The sequence below is a fragment of the Chenopodium quinoa genome, unplaced genomic scaffold (genome assembly GCF_001683475.1).
Source record: "Chenopodium quinoa cultivar QQ74 unplaced genomic scaffold, ASM168347v1, whole genome shotgun sequence".
Lineage (NCBI taxonomy): Eukaryota > Viridiplantae > Streptophyta > Magnoliopsida > Caryophyllales > Amaranthaceae > Chenopodium > Chenopodium quinoa.
In genome coordinates this window covers 3,224,628-3,250,842 of record NW_018742577.1, presented here as the reverse complement: position 1 = coordinate 3,250,842, position 26,215 = coordinate 3,224,628, and the positions used below count along the sequence as shown (strand labels likewise).

Sequence of the window (26,215 nt, the reverse complement as noted above, 5' to 3'; positions counted from 1 at the left end):
ACCACCATCAGATGACAAGTGTCGAAGAATTAATCATCTCTGTCAGATTTACGGCGAGTACAAATGCTGCGAAGGATTGAAGTGCGCCGATACTCGTACACTGCCTCCGGTTGCTGGTGTTAACACCCAAAAGCTTGAACTTCCTCCTGGTGTTGGAGTTTGCGCGGTAGAACTGTAATATGTTCTGCCTTTATTCTTGCGTATTGTTTCAGCGATTTTGGCGTTAATTGATGATTTCCTTAAAATTCTTTTGCATTTTTTGTTGTATCATTTGATCATTTGTTGTTTTTAAAATTTTAAAGATTATGTAACCATTAAATTTGACCTTTATAAACTCAAATTTTCTTTGTTTAATACTTGCATTTCTGGTTTTGTCCTAAAATTATAATACAATATAAATAGTATTGGAATTGATGTTTTTTTTTTAATTCTTCAGAAGTTTATTATATACCGTAATAAATCAGATTTTTCACCATTATGTTTAATCTCAAGCTTAGTGGGTCTATTATTTATTTATGATCATACATGTGCATTAACGCTAGATTATAATGTGTTGTTTTCTTTTAGAAAAGAAAATAATAACTTAACAAGTAACATAACGAATATAATAATCCTATAAATATTGATTTGAAAGTTTTTATTGTACAATATTTTGATGGTTAACCCTCTCTTCAATATGGATCTAGATTGAATAGATCAACCAGATTAAACCTATTATAGTCAATCACTTGTACCACCTAATAATGTTGGACTATGGGTCCCTTCCTATGCGGAGAAACCCATTTCATTTGGTGGTTAATATTGGGGGCAACTTGATAGTTTTGACCCAAGCATTTTGTAGCTTCTCAAAGAAACTTCTTTTGTTGACTTTTGGTGTGCCTTTATCATGTAAATTGTGTAGGCAACAAAAGGTATTGGTATTACTTACTTGCTGTCAGTAGAGTGAGTAAACGACTACGTGGAAGTAAATAAGTGAGAGAAAGAGAGGAAATAAAGAGAGTTTCAAGCACAGCCCTAGTCATGATTTTCATTGCTTAAAGAACCTGCACTATTAGAATCAAGTCGATTTCTAAAGGACACATTATTCCGTCGGAAAAATCGGAATTTTCGACGGATTTTAATTCTGTCGGATATTTCTGACGAATTCATCAATAAATCCGTCGCAAATCCGTCGGAATTTTTCGACGGAAAATAAGTGCGTCGGAATTGAAGTACCTTCCGACGAATTTTTCTGTCGAAAAGTACAATTTTCGACGGATTTTTATTCCGTCGGAAATTTCCGACGAAATTTCCCGTCGGAATATAATTGTTTTAAAAAAAGGTTTTACATAAAACTCTAACAATACCCCTCGTTTTCTGCCTCTTTTCTTTCCTTGCTCCCTTCTCTTTCTCTATCCCTTTCTCTTTCCTTTTTTTTCCCTGACGTTCTCCTTCTTTGTCCTCTCCTTCTTCTTCTCGTTTTCCTTCTAGGAAGGAATAAGCCTCAAGGACTCGGTCTTCTTCCAGTTAAGTCAAGCCGTTGGTGGGCTGAGTTGAGTGCCAAGAGTCAAGGAGATAAAGTTGAGTGCCAAGAGTCAAGGAGCTGCGAGATAAAACCGAATATTAAGGGGAACATCTTATCACTTTACAACGACTACAACAAACCCTAGCAAATAATCTATATAAGGGGAAACTATCATCAATGTTAAACACACGGCAACCCAGCTACTAAGATATATTGAATGTACATTGTAATCCTTTTCGTTCAATCTTTTGCGTAGTGAAAGTTTGGTAAATACTCATTCTACCCGCGGTTTATACCTTTTTTGGGTTTTCCGCATCACCAATTCCTTGTATCCTTTCTTTATTTTTTCATTGCTTTCGTTTAAGGTTTTATTTAGTTGATTCGTAACCTAGATTTTGCTATTCAATCCCACTTGACGAAATTTAGCATAAACAGTATATGATGAGTATATTAAGGTACAATGGCAATATATACCTGATATATGGTTACTGGGGGTAGCCCGAAAACGTTCGGGTCGAAATATGGCTTTCAAATTAAGTTCCGAATTAGTGGGCGCTGCCAAAGGGAGTGGCGACCCTCTTTTTTAGAATAAATAATAAAGGGTAGAGATTATTCACAGGTAGTTGATTCTATCTCGAATCTTCGCTAAACCCTTTCCGTATTAATAACTAGAATGAAAAAAGGGGAATGTCAACGCATCTGGAAAAAACGATTGATTTTTATTAATATACTGGCTAAAGACCCAAACCATAAAGTACTTAGGACCGGTGCCACGGAAAGATATGTTTTGAAATCTCGCATTGAAAATCCTCCTTTTGAATTTCTTTAATTGAAAAAATAAAGTAATACATATTGGATCTATGATCGGATAGTGATAATTATAGTGATAGTTACATTTTGAGTTACATTTTTAATGAAAGTGGAAATACCAGCGAAAGTTTCAGTAAAAGAACTATCACGAACGACAGTAATTTCACTAAAATCGAAAATTCTACAAATCTTGGGTTCAAATCCTATTGGACGCAGTATATTTCCATATATTTTTTTCTATATCCATGTGAAAAACGACATTTTCTTTAATAAAAAAGAATAAAAAAACGAAGAGAGATCGATTTCTTTATGCGCGCGCCCCTAATAATTGCGTCGTTGTGCCTGGGCTGTGAGGGCTCTCAACCACACGGATAGTTCAATGTGCCCATCAACGCCTGACCATCCATATTCATCTCTGAGTTTTTTTAAATAGATGGAGTGTTTGGAACGACAATTTGTATTTTCATTACATTAGCTAAAACTTTTTTGTTGCAAGCCATTAACATAATGGTCGGGACAACAAAGTTGATGGAAGAAGCTTTCCCCATTGTGATTTTTAAATTGATGCGTTTGACTTTTTAGTATTTTTTTTATACTAAGGTCAATTGGCCGAGGAAATGAATTTACAAGAGAGAAATAAAAATAAATACTTCCCCATGTGTAACTAAAGTTTGACTTGCTTTTCATTTCAAGTTATTTCCAATATATTTTGTACATTGCATAAGATAAAATAACGACATGTCTCATTTTATATTTCGTACATTGTACAGATAAATATGACATGTCTTTTTTACTATCTTTTTCACGTTTTCGAATCCCCGCAATGACAATTGGGAGAGACTGGAACCAAATCACTCAGAATTGAGTTTCGAATCTGAATTAGCCCAAAGGGTGAAGCGGATGGAACACCAAAAAAAAAAATCCTTCTTACCCCCACCTATTTACATCCTTTTACACACTTTATCATACAAGTACTTTATATATCCACCTTTTTCTTACACTCATAGACTCACCCACCTTATTTATTCTATTTCGCTTTTTTTTACAAAAAAACTTTTATTTTACACACACTATCACAAATAAGAGTTTACAGTAACTAAGTTGAACTTTTGTAGGGAATTATATGTTACGGAGGAATTTCTTTTATTTTCGTTCCTAATAAGTTGGCTTACTTTTAAGAAAGGAGACATTTAGTACTATGCATTTTCCTTATCTTCTTCTTTTACTTGGATAAGTTCATTGCTCAAGATTGAAGAAATATAAAACATAAAAGAACAAGTAATGAAGAAACGTGCACTTGATTTGCAAAGATCGAACTTCAAACGCCTATATCTTTTGAACATTTCTGAGTGATTCCAATTGGAGATTAATTTTATTGCTATATAAAATCGATAAATATAATAGAACACAAACTATTGCGTCAGTCCAGCATGACCAAATGTTTTGTCAGTCTAGCGGGTTTTTGCTTTATACCAATTATCGCTCTCATCGGCGGCGTTGTTATTGGCGGTGGTATCGTTGACAGCGAGAAACTCGTTGATTGTTGATTATATTTGTCCATGATTTATGCTTGAATTGGCTTGATAATTGCTTGAGATTCTCGGATATTTCGAAAAATGCCCAAAAAAATCGATTTGAGGCTTTCTTGTGTGATTTATAATTGTTGAAATTGATTGTCCTATGTGATTGTATGTTGAATTGTGAGCGTTTTGATAACAAATGCATGTATTTTTGGTTGAGAAATGAGCATGTTATGTTATACCCATGAGCTTAGGTACAGGACCTTCAATGGCGGTTCCGCCATTGTTGACCTTTTACTTATTTTTATAAAATAAATTCTATTGTCTAGATCATATCATTTATAATAAGCTACAATATCATCTATAAGTTTGATGATATCCCTTATAACAGGATGTAGTATTATGTATATCAGCCAACAAAAGGAACATATCAGCTAACAAATGAAGCATATCAGCCAACAAAAGGAACATATCAGTCAACAAAAGATAAATATCAACTAACAGATTGAACATATCAACCAACAAATAAAACATATCAGCCAACAAAAGGATGAAATCAGCAAACAAAAGCAATAGGTAAGCCAACATATTGTACCTATCCTCTATCAAATAATATATATCCTCCAACAAACTTTACGTATCCTCTATTAAGTAACACACATCCTCCAACAAATTGTACATATCCTCTATCAAATACTTCCTCCATCAAATACTACATACCCTTTAATAAACTGTTGTACGTATCCTCTATCAACTAACGCCTATCCTCCACCAAATACTACATCATATCATCTAACAAATTGTAAGTATCCTCTATCAAAGATAAATTGTACATATCCTCTATCAAATACTACATGTCCTATAACAAACAATATATATCCTACAACAAACTGTGCGTATCCTCTGTCAAATAACACTTATCCTCCAATAAGTTGTACATATCCTCTATCAAATAATACATATCATATATCAAATACTGCATATCATATATACTTGACGCACGAATTGTTTGATGCGGCTTGCCGCACCCAATACCTTCTCATAATAAAATTAAACATAAAATAATAGCCAAGCTTGATCATTAAAGCAACAAAATGAAATCCATAATATTACAAATGCCGATTAAAAAAACATAAATGAGTAACATTAAAGAGTTGGAAATAAATTAAAAAGCGGTACATCATACAAGAAACTCTTCCATATATATACTAGGTAGAGTTGCTTGTATACCTTTGATACATGAATTTCAATAATATAGTAAATTAAATATGTAGACCAGGTAGAGGTACAGTACAAACTCCAATAACAATATCGGAATTTGAGCAGACTAGTCCTTCACAACAAGCATATATACCATTACGAGCACATATATTGCCAAAACCTTGACATTCTTCTATTTCTCCGGATGGTTCAGTTGCATCGATGAATGTTGGAACTGAAGTAAATTAAATCAATGATATTAGTCACCCGTTAATTCAAAAAATTAATTACATTATAGAGTAATCAAACATGCATAAATGAATTAAAAATGACATTTGAGTAGAAGAAAACAAGTATTGTAGGAGAAGAAGAGCCATACCTGATACACTAAGTAGAAGAATAGCTAAGAACATCATTGACATAACAGTGTAGTTGATACGAAGACTTGCCATTTCGACGTATGAAATAATGATCGATGAAGAGATCGAATGTAGGGAGATCGTTGCACTTCAATCTATTGTTTAATGTTGTTTTGGACGAGTGATTGAATATTCCTCAGCTTTGCTCTTACTTATATAGCTTATCTTATGGAATGAAAACCAATTGTCTATTGATCGACAAACCAAAAAAATATATTCTGATCAATGATTAAGACGCATCACTAATCACTTTCATAGTAATTACGTGCAACCATGTCTTTTCTTTGCTGGACTCGTCATATCACTGTAACATGATAGCACTAAACTAACATTAGCTATATCATAAGTAATCATGTAGCAAGTTGACCTGATTAATCATTTTAGAATAAAAATTTATAATTATTGAATATGTTATTTGGGTTTGATGAAACCACATGTTATTCTACTTGATACTTTCTCCACTCTCTTTTAATTGAAACATGTTTACATTTGCCATTATTCACGTCCGTCTAATCATCTTTGCTTATTTTGAGATTTATCAAACTTGACTTGGGGTCCATAAATTGGGATGTGCAAGGCTACAACATAGGGTGTACCATATGTACTATTTGTGACACTGTCCCTATTTGTTTGTCCGATAGGTAAATTCTGCTTTATAAAATTTTGAATTAGAATTATGCAAAGTGGTGTCTTCTTCTTTCTTCTTTCTTTCTTTCTTTCTTTTTCTTTTTATTTATTTATTTATTTACTTTTATTTTATTTTATAAACTTTTATGAGTGTATAGATAATTTTTGAAAACTATGAGTGTATAGATAAATATAATGTTAGTGAGGTAAATGGTTGAGACATATATCTATACTTTTATACTTAGTATATTAACACAAACAATCACATATCCACATGTCACACTCATCATTTACATGTAATTAACATTATTCCTTTCACATTCCCACTAACTTAAATATAGATTACTTGCACAAACAAAAGGAAAAATACACTTTAATAATCCCAACTATTGACGATTTACTTCTAATAATTCCAACTAAGGTTTGTTATCTAATAATCCCAACTATGGGGTCAGTTTGCCTCCAGTGATCCCAACCGGTCAACACCAAGTCAATGACTTAGCTTGTTGTAATAGGTAACCAATACACGTGTCAGCACGTGATTGGTCTAAAATAAAAAAAAAGAAAAAAATGAAAAAGGAAAAAAAAAAACCAAAAACCCTCACAGCCACCACCCCTCCCCTTCTGCCACCGCAAAGCCCAAGGGCAACCCCCAGCCCGCCAGCCGTCCACCCTTACCCCCGTAAACGACCAGCGCTCAAACCCTCTTTCTCAACCTTTCTTCCTCTTGCCTCTTCCATCTCCCAAACACCCCTATTTCATTTCTCCCATTTTCTCTCTAGCTCCTCCATTTTTACATGCAACAATGAGGTTCCAAATATGTTCAGTCCGCAATTTGTGATCGGAAGTCACTTGAGTGACAGTGAAAAGGTGGAAAAAAGAATTGTTAGCCAGAATTCCTTCGTGGCGAGCGGCCTCTGACTTGCGGCAGGAGTGAGGCTTCAAAAGGAAGTGAAACCCTTGACGCGCGACCGGAGTTTAGGGGATTGAGAAGGCTGGACGACGAGTTCGTTTTAGGGGTAGGAGTAGACGGACGACCGTTTTTTTTGGGGGGGGGGGGTTTAGGGAGGTGGGAGACGGCCGGCCTGCCGACCGGTTTTCAGTGAGCTAGGGGTTTGCCTAGGGTTTCACGGTGGGGGAAGGGGAGGGGGTGGCTGGGAATGGTTTTTGTTTTTTGTTTTTTGTTTTTTTTTAAAAAAATTTTAAATTTTTTTTAATATTACACCAATCACGTGCTGACACGTGGCTCTTAAAAAATAAATAAATAAAATTTATCCTGCAAGCAGGTTAACGGTCATTGGGACCACCGGAGGCAAACTGATCCCATAGTTGGGATTATTAGATTACCTTAGTTGGGATTATTAGAAGTAATTCGCCAATAGTTGGGATTATTTGATAGAGTATATAAACCAATTCTGGATTTCAACCATCAGCTTAACCTTTTGGTTGAAATGATCCACTAACATGGTATCAGAGTCAACGTGACACAAAGGTCATGGGTTCGAATCTCATCCACGACCTCTTTTCAAAGTGGAATATTAAGCGCTGGATGGGTTAGGAGGGACCCATGCAGCATCTACGCTTCAAGCCCAAAGAGCTCTCGTGTGACTGGGGAGGCATGATAGAGTATATAAACCAATCCTAGACTTCAATCATTTGTTTCATTTTCTTAAAAAAAAAAATACACCTTAATAACAATAATCTTAGAAATAATATGTGCATTGAAACGGGCTAAAAGACCAGCTACATACTATACTAAATAAGAAAATATACAAATTTTAATGGACGACCCAAGTAGAATGTGAGGCGGCTAACGACAAATAGAATTGGAAGGAGCAATATGAAACATAAAATAATCAAACTGATTAAATTAAAGTTGCACCATGTTTTATGAGAGAAACACCAAATAATTGTCTATAAACAAGCTAGGAATGCCACGACTTCAGCACTTAACATACATTTAATTACAAAGTATGCGATCATAAGAATTTTTAAATACATTATGTTATCATCATCAATTATATCCCTGATATTCAACTTTTTAATTTAATACTATTCAGGGATTTTGGAATAAAATCATAAAAGACATGGCTACAACTACCATATATATACGAAGTATGTACGTAACTGATGAATTATCATCAATTTGTCAACTTATCTGATTAATAATTGAATAATTAAATCTTATAACAACGGAAAAACAAGATATCATGGTGAATTTGTAGATCCATTTGTAGCACTATAAATACTATATATCGCGATGCTAGTGAACATGAAGCTTAGCAATAATCTATTTGTCCAACATAGTAAAAATGGCGCGGTTTACCATCAACTTCGTTGTCATGGCCGCTGTTTTCTTGGCAGCAGTTTTGGTGCTTACAAGATCAGGTTGGTTTAATTTGTCTAACTGATTTCATGTAATTGATTATTTGCAATCCGTTTTTATTTTTATTTTTTATTTTATTATTTTTTGCAACAAACAACCGAGGTATTATTTATGAGATTTTTTTGTTTACAAATAATAAGAAACAGAGGTAGTAATTAACTTATGTTTGAATTAATATTTTTTCATGTGTTACTTCCAGTTGATGGTTCATATGATGAGCAACAATCAATGTATGCCCCGTCGAATGAGCCACCACCGCCACCACCAATGAACCCTACTTGTAGGAAGTCACTTGAACTTTGTAACAATTACGGTGCCTACAGTTGTTGCAAAGGATTTGCTTGCACAGGCAGGTTCGATAACCTTCTTGTAGGAGTTGGACTGTGCACGCCTTCGAATCAACCACCACCGGCGCAACCACCACAAGAGTGTCAAATTGCGCAACAACTTTGTCAGCCTTATGGTGATTATGACTGCTGTGAGGGGTTAACCTGTGTTCATCCCCGAACACTGCCTTCGGCCGCAGGCATTAAACCTGAAAAACTTAAGCTTCCTCCTGGTGTTGGGATATGCGAGCAGCTAGCCAATTAAATTTTAATCTAAGATCACTGCCATTTGTATGTACAATGTGATTCACTCTCTACTACTTAAGCTTCCTCCTGGTGTAATGGTGTTGGGGTCTGGAGCAGCGAGCCATTACTAGTATTTATTTTATTTTATTTTATTTGGACGCACACTCTCTTGTATGTTGCTTTTGCATTGATATATGCCTATATCAAAATGTTGTACTTCCTCTGTTCCACAAATATTCCAACAAGAATGAAATTAATCATCCTAAAGCATATTTCATATGCTAAATATCTATAATTATATAAGAGTAAAATTATAAAAAGTTAATATTGTAATAGTATTTTACGAGACGAATCTAACAGGACCCACATGACTATATTTTACTTTACGTATAAATCATAATATGTGGTCAAACAAGCGTGATGAATAGTATAAAATTCTAGTTGTTGCAATATTACTAGAACAGAGGAAATATATCTATATGATAGCTCTAGATGCATCACTTTTGCAGTTATCACATGCAACTAGACCCCTCAAATTTTGACTCGACCCAAAAACCTAACCTGTTTTTTGTGGGTTTGAACAATTTTTTTTTTTAACCTGAAACCCAATGTAATATGAATCTATTTAATCCGTAAATTTGCGTCAAACCTGACCTGATCCACCAACCCATTGTTATTCCTTTCTTTCTCAGATCCACACCAATCGCCACCCACGCACACCAACCTACCAACTACATCCGCGCAACCTACGCCACGCATCGACCGCATAGCCCACACCAATCTATTCGCCACCGGCCACTTTCATATGGTGTTTAGTTTAAATCTTGTATTACCAACATCTTTTATACTATAACATTATTTTTGTAAGTTAAGGTTGAATTGTATTACATTGATATGAATGTATATTACAACGATTTTGTACATTATTTGTTATATTTTTTATTTTGAGGACATATATATTACAATGATAGATAGTGAAGAATAAAGTAATGTTTTAATTTAGGCATGGGAGATAACAATCAACTCTATAAGGATATTATTTACATACATAACTAATCCCTTTTAATCAATTTAAAGGGATTATATAGATATAAATAATAACAGTGTCAAATACAAATTATATGATTTAAAGTTAAGTGATATCAAGAAGTTATATCAAGAGATATTATTCTCCATGTATTTAATGTTGGCTCCTTCCTTTAATTTTATAATTTTTCATGATTTTATTGTTCATGTTATTATCATTTTGATTAGTTAGAAATTGGATGTGCTTTGATGACAATTTAATTATGTTGGTGAGAATGCTCGATTTAAAAATCGAAAAATAAACAACAATGAGAGCTTAAGAAACCAGATTTTTCTAATAAAAAGCCAAAAATAAATTAAATATGTTATGAAATATTTGTGGATATCCATTATCCTCCCTGTATCATTCCGGAATATTCTAGATCTAGGGTTTATTGTTATCTAAGCAAACCCTAATTATATTGTATGTATATATATCCACATTCTATGGAATAAAAAAAAAAACTGATCTATTCTCTCTCAATCTCTCATATTTTCTCCTTATTTTACAACACGTTATCAGCACCATTGCTCTTGGATCTGAAACAATATTATTGATTCATAAGATCAAGAGCATTACTGCTTCTCAAGGCTACCCAAACTCCAAAACAACTTTCCTCTCCTTCGACACCCTAACTCACTTTCACTCATAGACTAACAGTCCCGCAGTCCGTGACGGCGTGACGCGTAATCAGGTCGTGGCCTCCGTGCTCCGTTCTCTGTGCTCAAGGGTTTATCTAAGGTCAAAATTCGACAGTATTAAGTTTTGATTTTAAGCAATTTCTAGCATTACCCGTTCTCTGTGCTGTTTAATTTGTTTGTTTTAAATTTATGATGTTGCCCTTTTGATTTTAACACCCACTTAATGTTGCTAGTTGCTCTTTAATTGTTGTTGTTTCATGTGTGAAATCGATATTTTAATTGTTCAACTAGAGTAAAGTGTTGTTCTTGGCATACTGTGTTAGTTTTAGTCCGGAAATTTTGAGCTAAGAAACGAGTGGTTGATTGATTATAGTTTATCTGAGGTGGAATATTTGTAAAGAATTGATAACAAAGTTTTAATCATTAATTTTTTTTGTTATAATATGGTACTCATCCAAGAATTTATTATATCCAAGAAGTTATAATCATTAATGCTCTGTATTTTGCTTCGTCTTCTGCTTTCGTCTTTCTTCGCTTATCCTATGCCGCTGGTTTTGCGTTAATCGTCTTGCATAATTTGTGATCGGGATCGGGATCCTGTTTAATCCATTCAATTGGTTTGATGATTTTGGGGTTTTTGATCGTTTTCTTTGTTGATTGTTACTGCTTCTTTTGGATTGATCGGTCTAATATTTGCGGGATATTAGTAATGAGAAAATATTGTATGTTTTATTGGGAGTTTTTATACATTATCGAGAATAATACGGTTAACAGAATTTTTTTATAGAAATTTTTGAGAAGTGGATGTATCTTTACAGTGTATTAATTAATAAGCAAGCTGGTCATTGAAATGCTTTGAATCAATCATTGCGTGCAAAGACCTTATTGATACATTACTTTTTATAATCCGATTACATACGTATTTCCACAACTTACTTGTCCCAAGATAACGTTTTTGTTTTTTTGTTTAAGGTTTGTGTTTATTATGGTAAATTAAGGTTCATGTTTTGTTATGATAATTGATCAGTAGACTTAATTATGGTCTCATGAACAGTAACCTTCTCAAAGTTCAATACGCAAATCTTGTTATAATTACTTACTTGAAATTAGTTATCTTAATTGAAACTTGGAGTATGTATATATTTATTATACCATCTTAGGTCCTAATTTATAATATTATTTTATATATTAGTGAATCATGTCAAACCTTGCAAAACTCGAATTTGTTGCTCTTGATATTACTGGAAACAACTATCTGTCTTGGGTGTTAGATGCTGAAATACATTTAGAAGCAAAGGGACTTGGTGATACTATTAAAGAAAATAACACTGTAACAAGACAAGATAAGGCTAAAGCTATGATATTCCTTCGCCATCACCTTCATGAAGGCCTTAAGACCGAGTACTTGACTGTTAAAGACCCACAAGTCCTTTGGAGTAATCTAAAGGAAAGGTATGACCACCAGAAAACTATGATATTACCAAAAGCTCATTATGACTGGTTACAGTTAAGATTACAAGACTTTAAGTCTGTGAGTGAATACAATTCAGCCATGTTTAGAATTTCATCACAATTGAAATTATGTGGAGAGAAAATCACGGATGCAGAAATGTTAGAAAAAAACATACTCTACTTTTCATGCAAACAATGTTGTCCTGCAGACACAATACCGTGAAAAGGGTTTTACAAAATATTCTGAATTGATATCTTATCTCCTTGTGGCCGAGAAAAATAATGAACTATTAATGAAAAATCATGAATCACGCCCAACTGGCTCTACTCCATTCCCTGAAGCGAATGCGACATCCCATAGTGGGAAAGAGAAAAAGGCTAGAGATCACGCCAGCAGTCGTGGTCGAGGTCGTGGTCGCGGCCGTGGACGTGGACATGATCGTGGTTGAGGTGGTCATTTTAGGAACTCATAATCTCACCAGAAGTGGGACAATAAAGATGGAAATAAGGATGAGAAGGATAAAAATGAAAATATATGCTACCGTTGTGGAGGAAAAGGCCATTGGTCTCGTGTGTGTCGCGCACCAAAACATCTAGTAGACCTCTATCAACAATCAATCAAACAGAAAGGAAAGAAAGTGGAAACAAATTTGGTGTACAAGGATGGCGAAGGTGATTATGATTACGGTGATAAAACTCACCTGGAAGCAACTGATTTCTTTCCTAATCCTGAATAAAATAATTGAATAAATTGTGATGATCCATTGGCGAATAAACTCTATTAATTAGCTTGCATTTTTTAATAGTATTTTATCTTAGTGTTATGATTTTATGCTTTATGGGACATTTGTTTTTGGACAATTTTATATTTTTGGATATTTTTATGTTTTTCGGATATTTCATTATTATTATTATCAGTCATTTATTAATTTAAGTTATTTGGTTTAGTGAATCTTATTTTAGTTCCTTTAATTCTATTAGAATATTAATTTGAGAATTTTTAGTATAAAGATTCATATAATTGGGCAAGAAGAACGAATATAAGTTTTATAAGAATCATTTTACTTTGCTATACATGCATTGATAAAAGAATTTGTGACTTGAAAGGTGCAAGAGATTTAAAGGTAGTTGGATTTATTTAATGCCCCCACATGCAAGGATTAGGGGGGGATAATATTTATTTCATTATTTTATGTAATCCTTGCACATAATTAATAAAACATATTGATGGTCAGTCTGATACATACATTAACTTAAATATTAATGTTTTATTTAATAAAAGTGGTCACATGTTAATTAATATATTTCAAAATGATACCATCCTGAAGATGGATATGAATAGATGTCATTAGCTATATACCAACTGTAAATGCTCTAATTAAAATTGATGTCCCAAAAGGACAACATTAGTTGCTAATGAACCTAAAGCACGCCTGAAGCGTGGTATCCGTAGCCGAGCCCAATAGATTCCAAAGATAAGAATATTCAAACAGGAAAAGAGCAATTATTGACAATAGTAAATTTGAGGATGTGATACATTTTTTATAGACCTTTATAAGAGATTATATTTAGTAAAATGGATATATTGTAGTCAAAGCTCCAGCAGAGTGTAAAATCTTGGATCAAGTATTAGTTGATTGTCTTGCCAATTATATAAAGAAACACATGTTGGTGTTCTAATATCACATTATATTATGTCTCATAAAGTGATCACCTGGAAAACTAACCGTAATATAAATTTAGATAAATGATTGGATGTGATAATTAAATTAGGCCATTCGGGTTCAATAAATATCCGTTATAGAAACCTGAAGTTTCATTTGATAATGTGCTGACACTCTCTCAATGTTAGATATATGAAGTGAATTGAATGGCACGACATAACATTGAGATTGAACTATATTTGGATTGTGATTTTCAATGATTTGTGTTGAAGAAAATTTCAAGAGATAATATATTCGTTTTGAATAAATTTTCATACGAATAATAGGTGACTAGAAGTTCACCAGAATAACTTATATGTTATCACATGATGGTGACCAGAAGCTCACCAAATACAAGTTGTATGAGAAAATTCTGAATATTTAATTAGTATCATACTATCAAGGTTTCTAGTGATCTAGAAGATCATCACCTAGTAGAATTACAATCAAGTTTATATTATTATAATAATTCTTTTGATTGAGGCTATTATATGTCAGCACATAAGAAGTTGGAAAAGAAAGAAAAACGTACAACTGCACGATACATGTCTCCCCATTGACATTGATCTCCAGAAGAGAACATATTATAGAAAGTGTAACAATAAATACACATGCAGTGTAAAGTTAATGAAGAAATGATTCTTCATTGAATTTGTTCTCTAGAAGAGATAAAACTTGTTTAATACAAATCTTCTGAGATAATTATTTTGATTGTGATCCTCCCGATGAAAAGAATTTATTGCAAATTTGTATACTAAGTTGGTATAAGAATTAGACGCCCCTATAAATAAGATATTTACCAACTTAGGGGGAGAAGAATTAGCAAAAGTTGGAAAAATCGGAAAATATAATTGATGATCCCTATAAAAGGTAGTTTGAAAAGTTATATGCCAACTTTTGTCTATATATTATCAAGATATATGTTTCACATTTATGATTTGATTTGTATTTAGTTATGACTCATGTTGCATAGCGTTGAAGATAATTTTTGGTCATATTAAGTGTATACGTTGAGATAAAGTCTTGCCAATTATACTTGAATCACTACACCTGAAGTGTAGGTTGTATGATCGGTTCCAAAATAAAAATATCTTTAATGGATATGATATATGGCAAGATAGTGCACTTAACACTAATAGAGTAATAGTATATAAATACCATAGTGTATGAAATACCCTAAAAGTGGTATAGATATCTGAATTATTACAATAGATGGCCTATGATGTAAGGAAGTTATGATGGTACCAATAAGAAAAGTATTCAGATATCATAGTAAAATAGCATGCGAAATGTACGTTAATGGAATATTATGATACCGGTATACAAGGGAACCGATAAATAATATGCATATGTATGATAGAATGGACTAGTGAATAAGGGATCTGAAATATATATGTCCATTTTGATGTCGACATAATGATAATGATCAAAAGTTTATCATGGATTAGAAGTTCAATGTAATATGGATTTTTAAATCCACACTGTAAAGTGTCTTGCATTATTTTGAGTCCTATGTATGTTTATATGCACGTATAAGTCATAGGTTAACAGGTTGGTCATTACATATGTCAGTAGTTGTTAGATGCATTACTTATTATATATTTTTGCCTAATTTGTTATCATGTTTTATATATCTCATATTGCATGCATTAGTTTCTATCCCAATATTTGTGGTGTATGTGCATGTCTTTACAACTTTGATGGAAAATTAGAAAGACATATTTATATTCCAATGGGCTTATAATTATGATAAAATTATATATGACGTTGATCTAATATTATTTATGAATCATGTAAGAGAAGTTCCCGAAGAATTTATATGCAACGTATTTATAGCCCCACAAATTTTATATCTTAAATATTACAATTATTATCAAACTCTTGAAAAGTTTATGTGACTACATCATTGACATCTCAACCTGAAGTTTGAGCATATGAAAGTTAGTGAGATTTGTTTTGTATTTGCAAGAGAGTTATCGTGTCAATTACGAAACGTCTAAAGATTATCAATGGAATACTTATGCATGAGAATGTTTTCTTATGGTCCAGAAGAACCATGATTAGCGTATCTAATTACATGTGTTATATTATAATTCAGATGAGATTGAAGAACGACATTAATAATATCAAGTTTTGTCATCAAATTATTATTAATGAATGTTTGATCAAATAATGATCATCGATTTCTATTATTCACGACCTCCAGAAGAAGGCCTAACCGCATAAGTTTAACTTTTAAGTAACTTTATTCAAACAGAGTTTGGAATGATATAGAGATAAATACATGTATGGTGAAATGAAGACACTTCACATGTTCACTTGAAGACTTGGAGATGCACTTTCAGTTTAGGAGTATCGAAGACCAAGAATGATATTTGACTACATATTAGAAGATATCCAATCATATTGGATTCATTGTTGCGGCACTAGAAGATCTCAAGTTATGTATTCATCAGGGGGAGAAAATACGCGCTGCACTCTTTTTCCCTTGACCATGGTTTTGTCCCACATTGGGTTTTCCTGGTAAGGTTTTTAATGAGGCGGCATCTCGAGCGTATTACGAAGCATGTTGTACTCTTTTTCCTTCATTAGGTTTTTTTTTTATCCCACAGGGTTTTTCCTAATAAGGTTTTAACGAGGCACACTCTTCGATAATGGACATCCAAGGGGGAGTGTTATGAAATATTTGTGGCTATCAATTATCCTCCCTGTATCATTCCGGAATATTCTAGATCTATGATTTATTGTTATCTAAGCAAACCCTATTTATATTGTATGTATATATATCCACATTCTATGGAATAAAAAAAAACTGATCTATTCTCTCTCAATCTCTCATATTTTCTCCTTATTTAACAACAAAATAAAAATTGTTCTTATAAAACCGCCCTTGTTGGGTTGGCCTGAACTTGAAAACACTGGGATAAGGGTTGAGCATTTCTGACCCAAAGTGATCCGACCTGAAATGATCCTTGACTCAACCCAATTGAAAGGTCTACGTGCAACCATGTATTTGCTTTGCTAGACTCATCAATGTTGTATGATAGCACTAAACTATTATCATTAATAGTTACTAGGACTCGGGTACATGCATGTCCACACACGTGTACGTGTTCAAGTGTCCAGCTCGACTAATTTTTGAAAAATTTCTATGATTGTGAACTAAAATAAAGTGTCAAGTCCGAGTGTCAAGGTTTTGGCATAACTACTTAAGATCATCATATAAAAAGTCCGTGTAACATAGTGATTAATCATGTACTTGTAGAAGTTAAATTGAATACAATTAATCATTTTAGAATAAAATTGAATTATTCAAATATGTATTGTTATATGAGTTTGAACTAATTATACGTTACTTTATACTTCTCCATTCTTTTTTACTTGTAACATCTTTACATGCATTTGCATTATTCACTTCTTTGGTTATCTTTAGTCATAGATTTTGTTGATTTTGTGCATATATAGTCTACTACATTATTTGTGAAACATGTAAAACATTTTTTTTTTCCCAAATTTTTTTTTTTAATTTTTTTTTTCCTATAGCCTTTCTTGCATTTATCATAACTGGATGGATGGTGTAGCAGTAAACCACTAGATCGAATTGCAATGATTTGCTAAGTTCGTATAAGTACGTGAATCACTGTTATCACTCCAACAAAACTCTTGAACTACTTAAGCTTGGCCCTAATTATTGATGTATGTGTACATGTGTTATTAATACTATATTAAAGAAAAAAACATAGGGAAGCCCGTTCTTTGAGTTTTTTTAAATTTGCTATCATTATATATCCATATTTCATAAGCTAAATAATCATTGCTTATTTGTAAGTTGTTTCCATACAAAATAATATAGAAGTATGTAAGTGACATTAAAATACATACACCCATGCTTTCTAGCCGTTTCTCCAATGGATGATCTTAATATAATCAATCACAAAATTCTATATGATTTCGTTTAATTAGATAAAATATATTACTATATTTGAATTTGATGTACGTACACCAATCAACAATCAATACAGTTCGCATTGAACAGTTTAAAAAAAGCCAAGATCGAACAAAATCAACGCTATGATATTATGAAGGAAAATTTGACTTTTACTACTGCTAAAAAGCATCACTTTGATTTTTGTTACCTATTTAAAATTTTATTTTATTTTACTATCACCAAAAATAAATAAAAAAGAGATTTTGCTACCACTTAACATTTTCCGTTAGTGGTCAGTCATTAAATTATTTTCCTTGATTTGCGTGCCAAAAAAAATGCTCCGTTAAGGTTTTAGGGGGTCATTTAAGAACTTAATTAAGAACCAAATTGAGCTCGGAATTAGCAAAAAAATAGTGTAAGTGTCTCGTTTTGCGTGTCTAAAAATGTATCAATTTGCGTACAACCATTGTTTTGCCGGGAAAATTATTTGGGTAAGGTTTTAGGGGTCATTTTAGCCCTTAACGCCCAAATTGAGCTCGGAATCGCCAGAAAAATTATGTAAATATATCGTTTTTAACAAAAAGGTAATTCTTGTAGACAATATAAACTAGATTAACAATAGATGTTTCTTGTTTTTTTTTTTTTAATTAATTATTTAAAAAAAAATAGAGGTAGTATATGTTATAATATACTTCCTCTGTTCCACAAAAATTGCAACAAGGATGAAATTACGCATCTCAAAGCACATTTTATATGTTAAATATCTATAATTATATAAGACTAAAAATTATAAAAAGTTGATATTGTGAAAGTATTTTACGAGACGAATCTAACAAGACCCCACATGACTATATTTCACTTTGCGTATAAATCATAATTTGTGGTCAAATAAGCATGGTGAATAGTACAGAAGTCTAGTTGTTGCATTATTATTAGAACGGAGGAAGTATGTTAATATGATCTATTGATATTGTATTATAGTTTGATAAATGTATATATCTTAGCCTAGTTTGTAGCTAGTTAGAGTCAGCGTGACACAAAGGTCACAGGTTCGAATCTCATCCACCCTTCATTTCAAAGTGGAATATTAAACACTGGGTATGATGGGGCCCATGTTACATCTACACTTCAAGCCCAACAAGCTCTTGTGTGAGAGGGAGTGATAGAGTATAAAACATATATTCTAACAGTATATTTAGCACGACTACGTGTAACTCACAAAACATAATAATCCAAAGACGTGGCTGCAACCATCTAAATTTTTAATTAATAATTTTATCATAGTGAACTAGTCGTGTGCAACAACTCAATAATTAAGAAAGTAATCATAGAAATTAAATTAAGTGGCTCACGACTCGCTCGTAATTATTTCTTCCTAATAAGTAGACTCTCTAAAACAAGAAAGCACTATATAAGTATTGCAATGGTGAACATAGCTAATATAATCAAACTTTAATTTAATTTTGAAACATCTAATCGACACAATGGAGAGGATTTTTATCAACTTATTTGTATTGTCAATCTTGCTAGCTCTTTTGGCATTGGCTGAATCAGGTTTAGTTTAATTTGCAACTTTTTCTTACTATTTTTTTTTTTTTTTTGCCCTAATGTTCTCTGTCTTATTACGTTTTTTTCTGTTTTCATTAAGGGTGTCTCAAAATGATATTTTCATTTTCTTTTATGGTGTTCTAATTTAATCATTTTACCCTCGTTTTTTTAGAAATTTATAAAGCACATTGATTATAAAATGCTTGGAGATGTGTACTTTTATTGAAAATTACACATACAAATATATATATTATAATAATTGCAATCATGTATTGTCCCAAATTATTTAATCCTCGTGAAAATTTCACAATGGTGCCATTTTGATGTATCCCTTTAATCTTTAAATATGCCTCATAATGTGCATAAAAAGACCAACTCGTATGGTGCTTCTTTGACCAAGCCTTAATAAAATGAATGTTCCCTTCGTCTTTTAATGCTCACATCATCATAACGATTTTTCACCACTATTCACATACACCCAATTTGACCATATGTTTAAATTGCTAATATATTAGGTTTATTATAATGTATATATTCATCTGAGAGGTATATAAAAGATATTGACCGGCAACCGTGTTAAGTTAAAATATTGCAAGTAATCTGATATAGGAAGAGTGTGAGATGAAGTGAAATAGTGAAGTGCCTAAACTTCATAAGATGATAAAACCATAGCTTAATTCTCTTTGAGACATGATTAATTATTGTTACTAACAAATTTGTGGTAATATGTTCATGTTTTTCTTGCAGCCATGGAAAATAGCTACGGACCCTATAATCAACAAGCATCGTATGTACCGGACACCTCGAGCACACCACCACCACCACCACCGCATCCTAACCCTACGTGTAGAAAACAGAACCAACTTTGTGGAGGTTATGGTGATTACGCTTGTTGTGAAGGACTATATTGTCTTGGTTGGACACCAGAACATCCAGGTGGTCTCGGACTATGTACACCTTTAGATAATCAACAACCTCCGTCGAAAGATAACTGTAGACACCACCTTCAAGAGTGTCAACTTTATGGTCCGTACGTATGTTGTCAAGGATTGAACTGCGTTCATCCTCGAAACCTTCCTACCGAACCTGTTATTAAAACTAGAAAGAAGAAGCTTCCTCCTGGTACGGGTGTATGCGCTTATCCTAAGCTATAATATGTATACCATTACCCCTCTATCTACTCATTAGTTCATACTGATTGAGTTTACTATTTGTTCATCAAGTGTTTCCATGTATTGTCCTATATATAGCATACATTATGTTTTTCATTTTGTTTTCTAATTACAACATTTTGATTTAATTTGCACTATTTATTTATATATTATGTTGATTGTAGTTGGTTTACATACCCTCAAATCCTTTCATTGTCTGTCCACGAGTAAAGTTTTATAAAAGCCAGTTTATTACTCCATCTCTTTTAACTTGCAACACTAATAAAGTGTGTTTAATTGATTAATTCTCTGTTTCCTTCATCAATATGCATTATGGAACATGTATTGTTTAGGCATGAATTATATTTCAATACTCTTAGTCACCTGTGAGATCCCTTTAATTCAGTCTTATGTACGTGATGTTTCACGGGTTAGAATGCATTTTCACACTTGTTATGTGCGTTAGCAAGGTGAAACTAAAAATTGTGCAATGAAAGAGACAAAGTATCAGTTATTTTTATATTTTAAACAAAACAAGGGGTAAATTGAAAAAGTTACAACTAATTATATGGTATATTCATACATTGTGTTCTGGGGAAAAAAACAATATGATCTAGACTAAGACTTTTAGTACTGGGTTAAAGACAAGTTTGGTCCAATTGGTGAATTGGGCCGAGAATACCTACACAGAATAAAACGTTAATTAGCTGGCCTCAAAGAGTGTACTTAAGAAAGGTCATTCGATGTCAAAATCAATACGTATAGAAAATATTAATGAGAGTATATAGTGCTATGCAAGTATAATAAATGCTAAGTAATTTGTGGATACATCGAGAGGATGTTCATTTGGCATTTTATACCTGTGGGGTAGTAATTAGAGTGTGTACGTTGGCTTGAAGTTTAGTGGCATAAAAATCATTTTGTACCCAAACACATAACATATAAATTTCTTTATAAAACTCCGTATTATTTATTAAACTCAATCAATACAATAAAAATTAATACAAGAAATCAAACACTCAACAAAAAAAATACACATATGCAACTCAAATTAACACAATTATAGCTCAAGAAAATGAGAGAGCCATCCACATGAATGGACTAATAAGTAATAATATCATCATTTCGACGAAGAACTCTGCTTGTAAGTTGGAACACAAACACCACCATCACCGGCGTAGCTACTCGCATCATAAACACACGCGTACCTTTCGCAACATTGAAGTCCAGTGCTACCACCGCAAGATTCATAATCACTTTGACATTTTCTTCCTGGCATACAAACTCCGCCAACTTCCGGATAATCGTCATCAATTACACATCTTAATCCTTCGCAACATTTCAATCTATTGATGCCTCCGCAAAGTTGATAAGTCCTTCGACATGGTTTTCGCGGCCTACAAACTCCACCTGCTCCTGGATAATCACCGTCGAGTTCACATCGTAGTCCTTCACAACATTGATACCCTGAGGTGCCACCACAATATTGTTGAACGGTCTTACATGTTCGTCGCATACACGTTCCTGTTGCACCTGGATAGTCACCGTTGAAAATGCATTCTAGTCCTTCACAGCATTGATATGCTGACATTCCTCCGCAAGATTGTTGAACAGTCCGGCATGTTCTTTGCCCTACCGAAGCTCGGGTTTTGTCGACCTCTACTGCCCTTATCGAACCTGAAGTTAAGCAACAATAAAATTGAACATTATTTACTCTAATTCAAGCTACAATAATGTTCTAAATTTCACGCTTACCATTATATAATTTAAAATTTTCATATCTCTAATTACAAATTAGTAAATATTGTACAAGTAATTGTCACAGGTGATACGGACCAATCTATATTGATTTTATGAAATTGATATAGATTGGTCCGTATCTCTGGGTCCGTATATTTTCATAAAGTCAAGTTGATAAATATTGATTTTATGAAATTATACGGACCAATATAACAAAATTATGCATGCTTCTTTTTATTTTGTCATACATATAAATCGCCGCAAGTGGTCAAATGTAAGTATATGCTTATTGCTAAATTTTAATCAACGCTACTAAAAGTAATTGGAGAAAAAATAAGAATTTGAAACTTTTTGTTTCAAAAAATTTGAAAAAAAAAGGATTATTAATTAAAATGTTGCTAGGATTAGAACTTACTCGATAATGTTAGGATGACAGACAATGCAATTACAAAGACTACTTTATTGGAGAAATTTATTTCCATTTGCTTAAAGTTTGGAGGTAGAAAAAAGTTTATGATCAGAAAATGTATTTTTCTGAAGAAGCCTAAGAGCTGTTTATAAAGATTACTGATTGACCATTCCTATATTTTGTCCTAGCTTAATAAAAGATTTTGCTTAAGTATTACTGATTTGCACGAATTTTAGGTTTTTTTATCTTTGTATTTTACTAATTTTGTATGCATCCAAAACTCAAGTATACGAAGTAATAGAATTGTCATGCCTACAGCTTAGGATATTAATATATACTTCGTATTTGTTTGCAAAAGTATTACTCCGTGAGCGTAAATAATGTTATTACTTAAAAAAAAAAAATGTGTCCATCTCAATGAACCAAACATGAGAACTTTTTTTTTTTTTTTTTTTAACCTGGGTGCACATAGAGTTAGGTGAACCCAAAGTCAATCTTTGCTCATTTTGCTTATTTTATGATTAAAAATAAGCTTAAAGAAAAAATTAGCAAAATACACTTTGATTTACCTTACACCGAAGTGTATATAAAAATTTTCAACCAAACATAACTAATAAATTAATTATTGATCAAAGGCTAGAACTGGATTGGATCTTACATTATATGGAGTAAACAATATAAATTAATTAATACACTAGCTATTTCCTCCAGATTTGTTCAAACAACATATAAATTTTGCCTTTTGCAATATTCACATTATCCACTTTGACAAATATTGATACTTTAAAGATAAGGATAAATGTGATCATATGCATGTACTTGTTACAATGCCTTCATTCATTGTTTTTAGATCTCATCTTTTATAATTTATACTTATAGATAATTTAATATATTTTTAGTTTATTTCAAAAAAAATTCTAATATTATTAGTCTAAGTTATGCAACAACATGTGTTTCCAGTCTAATTGGGGTAATAAAATAAATAAATAAATAAATAAATAAATAAATAAACATATAGTGCCGAATTGACTAAATCTTGTAGGCGTGGCCAAGATTTTGATAAGATATAATCTTGAATATTCTCTAATAACTTAGCTTGCATATTCATATCTTTATTACTACGTGTCTAGCACATTTGTCTAAACGATCTCTAAAATATTTGCCTGAAATAGATACAACTAATGATGATCATCACCTTATTATAAAATTCATGTATAAAGCCATAAAAAAATCACAAAAAGAGTGTTACAAGATGTGAAACTAGTAATACATGAGCAGCACATTACAACAAATGCAATTAATTAATTTTATTTGGTCTATTATTAGTGGTGAACACGCTTACATTTACCACCAACATCCGGATTATTAACATTGTCAAGTAAACAAATAAATCCTTTACAGCATTGCACTCCGGTGAAGCCGTCGCAAAATTGTCCAGCCTTGTGACATGATCTTTGTTTCGGTTTCCTGCAAACTCCACCGGCATCCGGATAATCACCATCGAGTACGCAATCTAATCCTTCACAACATTGAAACGCGGCTATGCCTCCGCAAAATTGGCCACACTTGTTACATGTTGTAATCGTTGGCTTGCATTTGCCACCTGCGTCCGGGAAGTCACCCTCGAGGTTGCACTGCAGTCCTTCGCAACATTGAAATCCGGCGATGCCTCCACAAAACTCGTTAGCCTTCTTACATGTTCTTGTTTCAGCTGTTGCTGCTAGGGCCACGTTACGTATGAAAGGAACAAGTTTAACATAAGTACGTTAGAGAATTTATTACATGAAATTTTTAATCTCACAACTTACTAGATAATGCTTCTTGATAATAAAAGTGTGCAAAAAGTTACCATGAATATATATGCACGTAAAGCATGTTCATTTTTATTCCAAACCCAATATTTCATACGGAATATTCATTTTAATTTGAAAAAGGAATTTAATATCATAAAAAAAAAAAAAACAAGTACTTTAATTTATATAGGCGTATTCAGCAATAGCTTTTGAGTAGTTTTTAGTGATTTGATTTATTCAAGCCATTACTTAGTAAAAAAATAGGAGCGTTTGGCAATGTAAAGGTGGGAGTAGAGTTTAGTGGTTGGAGTAGCTTTTGTGAAAAATTAATATTATTAACTTTAGTGAAAAACTAGGTAGTTGTTGGAGTTTTCTTCTATATATTTAAGGGTAAAGGTGATCATGAAACGAGTTGAACTCCATCTAAAGGTTATATCCCATTCAATGCATTTGAACAAAATATGGCCCAATTTGAGTCCAGGCATTGAGTTGGGCTTGTGTTAGTTAAATATTTCGCGCTAAACCTTCATTAGATTTTGGGCCGATTAAATAGAATAGGCTTTGAGGCTATCTAGGAATGGGTTGAAATTAAACCAAAAGTTATTTTGGGATATCTTAAAAGGCCCAATAATTTTCTCAAGAATGGCCTGACTAAAAGATGCTGGGCCAAAAGTCAGGCCCAAAAATCCTTATTAAATTCGTGTGTGTTTTTGAGTCAGACTACTCTTGATCAGCTCTAATTTGAAATGGGAAAGGAAATCATTACTAGTGCAAATAGCTAAGAAATAAATTTAAGGAAGCTTAAGAAAGAACAAATGCAAATAAATTTACCTGATAAGGTGAGCAAAGCCAGTAGTATAGGTATCAAGATGAATGTGGGTGAAGAAACTCTCGTCATTAACATTACTTTGTGATGTTGACAATAATTTTGGCAGAACTATGATGAGAAGAAAAGCATATATACAGTTTATGGACTATATGTATTACATTTAACATTTATAATATGATAATAAAGTAGTCACGGCATTACATTGTCGGTCATTTTAAATTAATCTATGAGCTAGTAGCTGTATAAATATGACTAAGATATGATATTCTATAATATGATCGAATCAAAATTAAATGTTACCCATCTAATCTTGGCCTACGTTCATTGACTTTGCATATTTTCCGCATCACGATTTTATTAGCATGCAGATTTGTTCTTCAACTTGGTATTTTTATGATTTTCGGAGTGCACACTGGATCCTAATGCCTAGCTGCATTCATCATCGGAATGGGATTTATTTTTGAGTTTAATTTAAAAAATGATTTCTTTTTAAGGCCTATCTTAGCACTTACGGCTAATGTGGGGCGAAGTTCTCGTTTATGTGTACGTATTTGTGATCATATATATCTTTAACAAGCTATGCAATGAATAATTATACTTTTATATGAAGACATTTTTTTTTTTTTTTTTTTTTTTTGACAAAGTGGAAAAAGGAGACTAGCTCTCAACTGACTCGAGACTACAAGTAAACCACACGTTTAGTAAGATGCATGCTCAATATATGAAGAGTTGATATAATAATGGAAGTTTACATTAAGATCAATTTAATATGATGAAAATATATTGAATTAATCTGAACGATATCTAGATTATAAAGTGCTCATCTTATATACATCAATGATTTAAGCTTGCTTTAAAAGTCATTGATGTCTATTAAAAATATGCACGGAATAATAACCTATTAAAAATAGATAAAC

The 26,215-nt window shown here is 32.6% G+C and overlaps 5 protein-coding genes across 6 annotated transcripts; 3 read left to right on the top strand and 2 right to left on the bottom strand.

Annotated features, from left to right (window-relative positions):
- The first annotated feature begins 8,360 nt into the window (after nt 1-8,360).
- On the top strand, nt 8,361-9,254 carry LOC110720766. The gene is made up of 2 exons (XM_021899807.1): nt 8,361-8,468; nt 8,666-9,254. The coding sequence occupies exons 1-2, from the start codon at nt 8,393-8,395 to the stop codon at nt 9,055-9,057; spliced, it is 468 nt and encodes a 155-aa protein (XP_021755499.1). The 5' UTR covers nt 8,361-8,392; the 3' UTR covers nt 9,058-9,254.
- Nucleotides 9,255-11,943: 2,689 nt separating this feature from the next.
- On the top strand, nt 11,944-12,646 carry LOC110720782. Its single transcript, XM_021899819.1, has 2 exons — nt 11,944-12,276; nt 12,407-12,646. Exons 1-2 carry the CDS (start codon nt 11,944-11,946, stop codon nt 12,644-12,646), a joined length of 573 nt encoding a protein of 190 aa, XP_021755511.1.
- Nucleotides 12,647-19,258: 6,612 nt separating this feature from the next.
- On the top strand, nt 19,259-20,800 carry LOC110720765. The gene is made up of 2 exons (XM_021899806.1): nt 19,259-19,382; nt 20,124-20,800. Exons 1-2 carry the CDS (start codon nt 19,313-19,315, stop codon nt 20,528-20,530), a joined length of 477 nt encoding a protein of 158 aa, XP_021755498.1. The 5' UTR covers nt 19,259-19,312; the 3' UTR covers nt 20,531-20,800.
- A 605-nt stretch (nt 20,801-21,405) lies between these two features.
- On the bottom strand, nt 21,406-22,865 carry LOC110720763. Its single transcript, XM_021899805.1, has 2 exons — nt 22,683-22,865; nt 21,406-22,204 (listed from the first exon to the last, which is right to left on the bottom strand). The coding sequence occupies exons 1-2, from the start codon at nt 22,747-22,749 to the stop codon at nt 21,648-21,650; spliced, it is 624 nt and encodes a 207-aa protein (XP_021755497.1). The 5' UTR covers nt 22,750-22,865; the 3' UTR covers nt 21,406-21,647.
- Nucleotides 22,866-23,847: 982 nt separating this feature from the next.
- On the bottom strand, nt 23,848-25,552 carry LOC110720995. Of its 2 annotated transcripts, none has more exons than XM_021900116.1 (2): nt 25,301-25,552; nt 23,848-24,396 (listed from the first exon to the last, which is right to left on the bottom strand). In XM_021900116.1, the coding sequence occupies exons 1-2, from the start codon at nt 25,371-25,373 to the stop codon at nt 23,999-24,001; spliced, it is 471 nt and encodes a 156-aa protein (XP_021755808.1). In that variant the 5' UTR covers nt 25,374-25,552; the 3' UTR covers nt 23,848-23,998. The 2 variants fall into 2 exon arrangements, with proteins under 2 accessions (XP_021755808.1, XP_021755809.1); XM_021900117.1 differs by having other exon boundaries at nt 23,848-24,393; nt 25,301-25,512.
- Between the last annotated feature and the right edge of the window lie 663 nt (nt 25,553-26,215).